This window comes from Corylus avellana, chromosome 4 (genome assembly GCF_965113065.1).
Source record: "Corylus avellana chromosome 4, dhCorAvel1.hap1.2, whole genome shotgun sequence".
In the NCBI taxonomy this organism is placed as follows: domain Eukaryota; kingdom Viridiplantae; phylum Streptophyta; class Magnoliopsida; order Fagales; family Betulaceae; genus Corylus; species Corylus avellana.
The window spans coordinates 29,223,360-29,231,152 of NC_142493.1; the positions used below are offsets into that span (position 1 = coordinate 29,223,360).

Sequence of the window (7,793 nt, forward strand, 5' to 3'; positions counted from 1 at the left end):
CTTTTTAAAAATTTAAATAATATAAATTCATGTAAATTGTTAAAGGCATAAAATTTGAATTATGACCATAAATTGGATAGCATTCATTTGAAATTGAGAGACTATTACCTCTAATTTAGGGTAAGTGGCGGTCAAACACATTCAATGCTTTAAGTGAAAATAAGTGTTACATATACTTCTCATTTGAATTATAATCATCTTCATTTTATTTGATTTGGAGAATATCTTATTAGTTATAGTAGATGTTATTTTTGTCCATCTTAAAAAGTAAAAAAAAAAAGACAAAACCGGATATTCTCCACTTCATTTGAACCGAAAAAGATTTTGTTCCCTCCCACTTTTACATTCTCTAGTATGTATTCATTGATTAGAATTTGAACAGATCCCTATTCGATTTTGGATCCAATGATAATTTTCACTGTTATGCAAAATATTATGAGAGTAAAAATATGTATAGCATTTATCTTGTGTGATTTTTCAAATTAGATGGTAATCAAATAGGAATTTGGTTATATAAGAAAAGAAAAGAAAAATCTGAGGAACAACATATAATTTCTGCAGTTTAGAGGGGGGTGATGAGTATTTTCCTTGCAAGGAAGATGCCCCCAGCGTTTGCGTTTCTCGACCTTCTTCTTTTATAAGGAAGTTGCCACACCTGGGCCTCATAATTGGGTTGCATATGATACCGTACTTCCAATGGGTCTACGTGGTAGAACAACGGTAAAATTGTTGACCTCCGATTATTGAAACGGAATCAACACCTTCATGGATGGCGAGCTTAGAAGACTTGATGAAATTTCACCAGCACTTCTCTATCCTCAAAGCGATTGAGGAGCCAGGTCTAGAGACTAAACTTCATCTAGATGGTACTTGGACGAGCTTGATTTGTCCAAAAACAACTGGTCTGCAGTCTCTACCGTTGTTTTACTGCGTAGATCCATCAGCAGTACGTGTTGGATTCTCCATTCGCTGAACTTGAAGAAGAGTTCAAGGATGATGAACTGAAGGTGCAGAGGTGTAAGCAGGTATTTCTAACCACTCCACCCTTGCACCTTCATTTCATCATCCTTGAACAGGGGAAGAAATTTGCTCATCTCTGCTTCAAGTAAGCTGGATTTGCAGGGCAGCGCACATGAAGAATAAGGGTATCTTATAAGTTTGTGTTTTACAGATGAATTTTGTCTTCTGCTCATATAGAGATATTTCAAGTAACTCTCTGAGTGTATATATCCCTCGGTCACTTGGGAAGCTGGATGAGCTCATTATTATTGTTGCCTTTTTGGACATTTTGAAGCAATGTGTCAACCAATTTTCTGATGGGGCCAATACCCTCTGATGGTGTGCTAATCAACTTCACAGAAAGCTCATCAGTGCAGCTTCTCCTGATCTGTTATGTTTATAATGTGAATTTTATCATCAAGCAGCTATTTGCTTAATAATTCATAAGATTTAAGAGAGTTTAGTAATTCAGAGGTTTAAAGTGAAGTTATAAAAAACAAAAAAAAATTGTATCTTAATAATATTCGCACCATATACAACCCCATAGTAAGTTATTTTTATATATATAAAATAAATATCATCAATGTTTATATTTTTGTAAATTCATGTTAATTATAATTAAATAAATTAACTTAAAATGACCGCCCATTCGTCCCACGAAGCACATGGTTGAAAGAAACTGCAGGAGCAATGGGGCATCCTCTTAATCAATTTTTAATGATATTCGAGAGTCGACGAGAAGAAAGAAGAAAAAGTGGGATAGAAATTAGAAACTTAGAAAGTAATAAAATACACGTCAGTTTTCCTTCTTCTTGTCAAGCATCATGCCAATTTGAATAATTATTTGTCTCTCTGCCGGACAACCACAAGTGACAAAGCCTGATTGTACGTGTTCCACTTTTTTTTTTTTTCTCGTCCACAAACGTACTCTCGAAAGCGGCTGCTTGAATGGATAAGATCTGTATTCATTGAAAGATTGTTTTTATTTTTAAAAATGATAAATATTTTTTAAATTTAAGCATCTCATTTTTAAATTAAGACGTTATTAAGACTGCCATAACTTTACTCGCCCACCACCAGGTTTTCCGCTGAAAATATTCAATGAAAATCATTTTATCAAACAAAATCTTAGTGGCATGTACAAATTTTCAAAGGGAATTGACCCATGATAGTGTTGTTTGAGACTTTTTGAGAGAAGAAGTAAAATAGCTTAGCACGCTGGCAAATTTTTTTTTTTTTTTTTTTGCATTAAAATATTTAATTTTTTTTTTTTTCTTGTCCACAAACGTACTCTCGAAAGCAGCTGCTTGATTGGATAAGATCTGAATTCATTGAAAGATTGTTTTTATTTTTAAAAATGATAAATATTTTTTAAATTTGAGCATCTTCATTTTCAAATTAAGACGTTATTGAGATTGCCATAACTTTACTCGCCCACCACCAGGTTTTCCGCTGAAAATATTCAATAAAAATCATTTTATCAAACAAAATCTTAGTGGCATGTACAAATTTTCAAAGGGAAAATTTAAGGGAATTGACCCATGAAAGTGTTGTTTGAGACTTTTTGAGGGGTGAAGTAAAATAACTTAGCACGCGGGCAATTTTTTTTTTTTTTTTTGCATTAAAATATTAAAAAAAAAATTTCTTGCACGACATGCTAAGCATGCCGTGTGCTCTGAATCACGACTCCTTTTTTAGTAGCCAGCAAGCAAAATACTATTTTAAAAAAAGCATGTGTATTAAATAAATTAATTCAACGTAAAAAGTCGTACTACATTTTTCATTTACCAATCAAAATAGAGCGTCAGTCGTGACTCGTGTAACAATCGGAAGAATTATTTATCCACACATGATTTTTGTTTTTCAATGATGCTGAGGAATATACTGAACACATGATAAAGCCTTTTTTTTTTTTTTTTTTTCGGTTGGCTTGATTGCCCTTGGCCAAAGCAATACTTTTCAACATATTAGCATTAATCTGAATCAGAGAGGATCATGTTCCTTATATTGTAAAGAGGATTAGCTTTCCAAATAGACTAGAAAGGATTCAGTTCCTAAAAGTCTTGCTGAAATCAAAGAAGATATTACAATTATTGTAATTAGTTTACAACTTGGGTTAATAATGGTGACAGGTTGAATACACTTCATTTACTTCTAACAATTCCTTTAAGAGAATATATGCAATGTACTTGAGACATGACGACTAGCTAACGTGAAAACATTATTTATTTAAAAGTTTAAGTTCATGAAAAAAAAAATTATAGATTTAATTATTTAATTAATATTATAACAACTCTATTATATTATGAATCATTATCCAAAATATAGATGAGGCGAAAATCGCAATTCCTTACAATTTATTTAAAAATTGAAAATTCTCAAATTACGTAATTTAAACTATTTTAAAGCATCAAAACGCTTAAAAAATGCTACCTATTAAAAAAGTGACATGTTATCGAGATAATCAAAAATAATTTTTCTCTCATAATTAAGGCTTCATCTTTACTTTTGTAGAGACTATTCTTCTTCATAAATTAAAAGATAATTTTTGATACAAAGCTTTTTTACAACATAGATAACATGAATTTGATGAAAATATACTCAATTCTCAACGATAATATATCATATTTTTAATATGTGATATTTTTTAAGCGTTTCGATACCTAAAAATAGCCAAAATCACATAATTTGATAATCTACTATTTCTTTAAAATTGTAAGGATCCTTAATTCACAAAATAATTAAAGCATTTCATATTTAATCAACTTTAGCTTATGGTTTTTATCCCTCTTTTCTTTTTGGAGTGATTTATTAATGCCTTATTATTATTATTTTTTTTAAAAAAAGGATAATAAAAAAAATAGAATAAAAACTCGTTGACAAAATAAAGCCCAAAATGCATAAAACAAAGATGGTCATGACTCATGAGGGCAAGTTTAGTTAAAGCATTCAAAGTAACTCCTTTATATGTAGTCACAAAAAGTCACTTACAGTAGAGTTGTTATATTACCAACCTGAGTCGTGATTCAGAGCACTATGCACCTAGTGCAGGAAATTTTTTTAAAAATATTTTAATGCACCAAAAAACAAAAAAAACAAAAATTTTGCCGGCGTGCTATTTTACTTAACCGTACCTATATAACTCATACTATATGTATAGGGTTGTACTCCAATCATTGCATATTAAAATTAAAAGAAAAACTTATGTTCTCTCTGAATCACTACAAAAAAAGTAGAAAAAATGACAAAGAAGTCCTAAAAGTTTGTATTTTTCTGGTCGGAAATGGCAGGCCTTTCTCCAAATCGTCACTGCAAACGTCATAACAACTATTCCCCCCATCCTTTATACATCCTTCTGCGTCCTCATCATGAATGTCTCAAAATTTGAGCAACCAGAGCCATTTGCACAGAGCAGTTACAGCCAATACACCATCATGGTCCGGCCCCACTTCCTCCTCATAACATTTCCGGCCCAGGGCCATATCAATCCCGGCCTCCAATTCGCCAAGCGCCTCATTCGCTTGGGGGCGCACGTCACCTTCGTCACCACCGTCGCCGCCCGCCGCCGCATGGCCAAAATCCCTGATCCCAACGGCTTGTCCTTCTCCACCTTCTCCGACGGCTACGACGACGGCTTTAAAGATGGTGACGACGCCGGCAACTACATGTCCGAGATCAAGCGCCGTGGCTCCCAAGCTCTCACTGATCTTGTCGTGTCCAGCGCTAACGAGGGTCGCCCATTTACAGGCTTGGTCTACACCACCTTCCTCCCTTGGGCTGGGGACGTGGCGAGTGAACTTCACCTCCCATCGGCGGTTATTTGGATTCAACCCGCCATGGTTTTGGACATATACTACTACTTCTTCAATGGTTATGGTGATGTCATCAGGAACAGCAGCAATGACCCCTCCTGTCCGATACAATTACCGGGACTGCCATTGCTCACTAGCCGTGACCTGCCGTCCTTCTTGCTTGCTTCAAATACGCATACTTTTGTGCTCCCAACACTTCAAGAGCAACTTGAAGCGCTTGGAAAAGAAAGCAAGCCGATAATATTAGTGAACACCTTTGATGCACTGGAGCTGGAGGCGTTAAGAGCGATCGAAAAGTTCAATTTGATTGGAATTGGGCCGCTAACGCCGTCTGCTTTTTTGGATGGAAAAGATCCATCCGACACTTCTTTTGGAGGAGATCTTTTCCAAAGTTCCAAGGACTACATGGAATGGCTCGACTCCAAGCCCAAATCATCCGTTGTATACGTGTCGTTCGGGACCTTATTAGTGTTATCCAAGCAACAAATGGAGGAAATTGCACGCGGATTGTTGGATTCCGGCCGGCCATTCTTGTGGGTCATAAAAGCTAAGGAAAACGGAGAAGAAGAGAAGCAAGAAGATAAATTGAGTTGTATGGAGGAATTGGAAGAAAAGGGAAAGATCGTGCCGTGGTGCTCTCAATTGGAGGTTTTGTCACACCCCTCATTGGGATGTTTTGTGACACACTGCGGGTGGAATTCAACTTTGGAGGGCTTAAGTTGTGGGGTGCCAGTGGTGGCGTTCCCCCACTGGTCGGATCAAGGGACAAACGCGAAGCTGATTGAGGACATGTGGAAGACGGGAGTGAGGGTGGCTGCAAATGAGGATGGAATTGTGGGAGGTGATGAGATCAAGAGATGCTTGGAATTGATTCTAGGAGGAGGGAGAGGGGAAGATATTAGAAGGAATGCTATGAAATGGAAGGCTTTGGCTGCAGAGGCTGCCACCGAAGGCGGTTCTTCGTATAACAATCTTAAAGCTTTTGTCGATGAGATTGTACAAGGTGGTTGTTAAAAATAATACATTTCTTTCTGACAGTGTATTCGAAGTTGATTTAACAAAAAGGTGTATTCAAAGTGAATGTTGACATGAAAATATAGCCTGAGTTTATCCTATTTTATTTTTAACGAATTTACACAAGATTTGCAGGGCAGCGCACATGAAGAATAAGGGTATCTTATAAGTTGCAAAATGTTGAAGCAAACAGGGGACCGACCATTTATTGCTTCATTGCTCAATTCCAAATGATATTTGGTTAAAAATAATAAAAATACTCATGTTATGTGGAGTTAAATGAGTAATGCCAAGGATGGTGGCTGATCTACTCTCTTGCTGGGGATGTAGACTAGATCAGTACAGAAATAGTGTATGGAACTTGGTGCCATTATGTCTAATGTAGATATTAGGGCTTGAAAGGAATTTTTTTTCCTGTTGAAGGATTGAACTTCCTTTAGACAGATTGAAGCATCTATTTTTTTTATTGCTTTTTAACTGAATGTCTCTAGATTGTAGCAGTCCTGTTTTAGAGTTATTGGACTCCTTGCATTTGAATACATCCTGCGTGCTTCATTATAATTAATAGTATTACTTATCAAGGAAAAAGTTGAACCAAATTATGCCTATCAGATATTAATTTCAGATGAAATGAGCCTGAGTTAATACGGTTTAAAGAGTTGAAAGTATCACAATATGTTGTCTGAGTTGAAAAATGTTAAAAGAATGGTCAATATTGTTGAAGTAAATTATGCCTACTTTAATCCGTTTATACAAGTTATTTGATTGAATCAAGTTAGTGTTTTACAGATGAACTTTGTCATCTACTCATACAGGGATATTTCAAGTAACTCTCTTAGTGTATATATCCCTCGGTCACTTGGGAAGCTGGATGTGCTCATTATTATTGTTGCCCTTTTGGACATTTTGAAGCAATGTGTCAACCAATTTTCTGATGGGGCCAATACCCTCTGATGGTGTGCTAATCAACTTAACAGAAAGCTCATAAGTGCAGCTTCTCCTGATCTGTTTTGTTTATAATGTGAATTTTATCATCAAGCAGCTCATTGTTTAATAATTCATGAGATTTAAGGGAGTTTTCTATACTAAATTCATTTTCTTTTAATAATTTTGTTAGTTGGTAAGAGACAAGTATTATTAATGAAATATTACAGAATATTGTTGATGATGGGGAAGGCGACAGATTTCATTGCTACTCTACTCTTGACAAAACTTTGTTTATGTTCTGTAACCTGCCACAGTCACTGGCCAGTTGTTTTAAGCTTAACAATGCAGTAATTTACCCAAAATATTATCCTAATGGCCAGACCATTGGGGTACTTATACAGTTGTATTAAGCTTAACAATGCAGATTTGTTGGCAATCGTGGTTTGTGTGGTAAGTAAATCAATATGGCATTCAAGGAAGATGATGGAGGACCTGAAACTAATTCCCAATCTCCAACCTCAGGTAAATAATTACACATAGGAACTTCGTTGGTTGTGTTTTATTTCAATGGAGAGAGGTGGAAATTTTGGATCATGGAGCATTCAGCTTCCATTTATTAGACAGTGAGGATTATACTATTTGTATGGTCTCCATACTGATCTGAAGAGTTATTAGAGTCCTGATGGAGCGCAATCATTTTAGTTAATCGATTCATACTTTTGACATCATTGTATTCAACATTGGATTAATTCTGAGGACTTATACTATCTAGAATTTCACCTTAGTAGCCCAAAATCAGGCATAAAATCAAACTCCAGATGTGTTTTCTTGTTCCATACCATCAGGATGTGGAGAAACTGATAGAGGAGGTTCAAAAGGCTAGAAGAATCAAATTGTTGCATCAGCCAAGCAAGGTGCAATCTCCTAAGCTTTGTTTTCACTCATAAATTTTTTTGGATTTCAACATATACCATAATACAGATACCTGTGCATTGCCTGATCTGACACATATTATAGTATTGCCGAGGCTAGCTGTTGTCA

At 35.5% G+C, this 7,793-nt stretch overlaps 1 protein-coding gene across 3 annotated transcripts; it reads left to right on the forward strand.

The window, feature by feature from the left end:
* Nucleotides 1–4,277: 4,277 nt before the first annotated feature.
* LOC132177038 (UDP-glycosyltransferase 75C1) lies at nucleotides 4,278–7,569 on the forward strand. 3 transcript variants are annotated; one of them, XM_059589246.2, is made up of 2 exons: nucleotides 4,278–5,814; nucleotides 6,641–7,569. In XM_059589246.2, exons 1-2 carry the CDS (start codon nucleotides 4,368–4,370, stop codon nucleotides 6,733–6,735), a joined length of 1,542 nt encoding a protein of 513 aa, XP_059445229.2. In that variant the 5' UTR covers nucleotides 4,278–4,367; the 3' UTR covers nucleotides 6,736–7,569. The 3 variants fall into 3 exon arrangements, with proteins under 3 accessions (XP_059445229.2, XP_059445230.2, XP_088371586.1); XM_059589247.2 differs by having other exon boundaries at nucleotides 4,279–5,814; nucleotides 6,615–7,569; XM_088515460.1 differs by lacking the exon at nucleotides 6,641–7,569 and having other exon boundaries at nucleotides 4,281–6,364.
* Nucleotides 7,570–7,793: the final 224 nt, after the last annotated feature.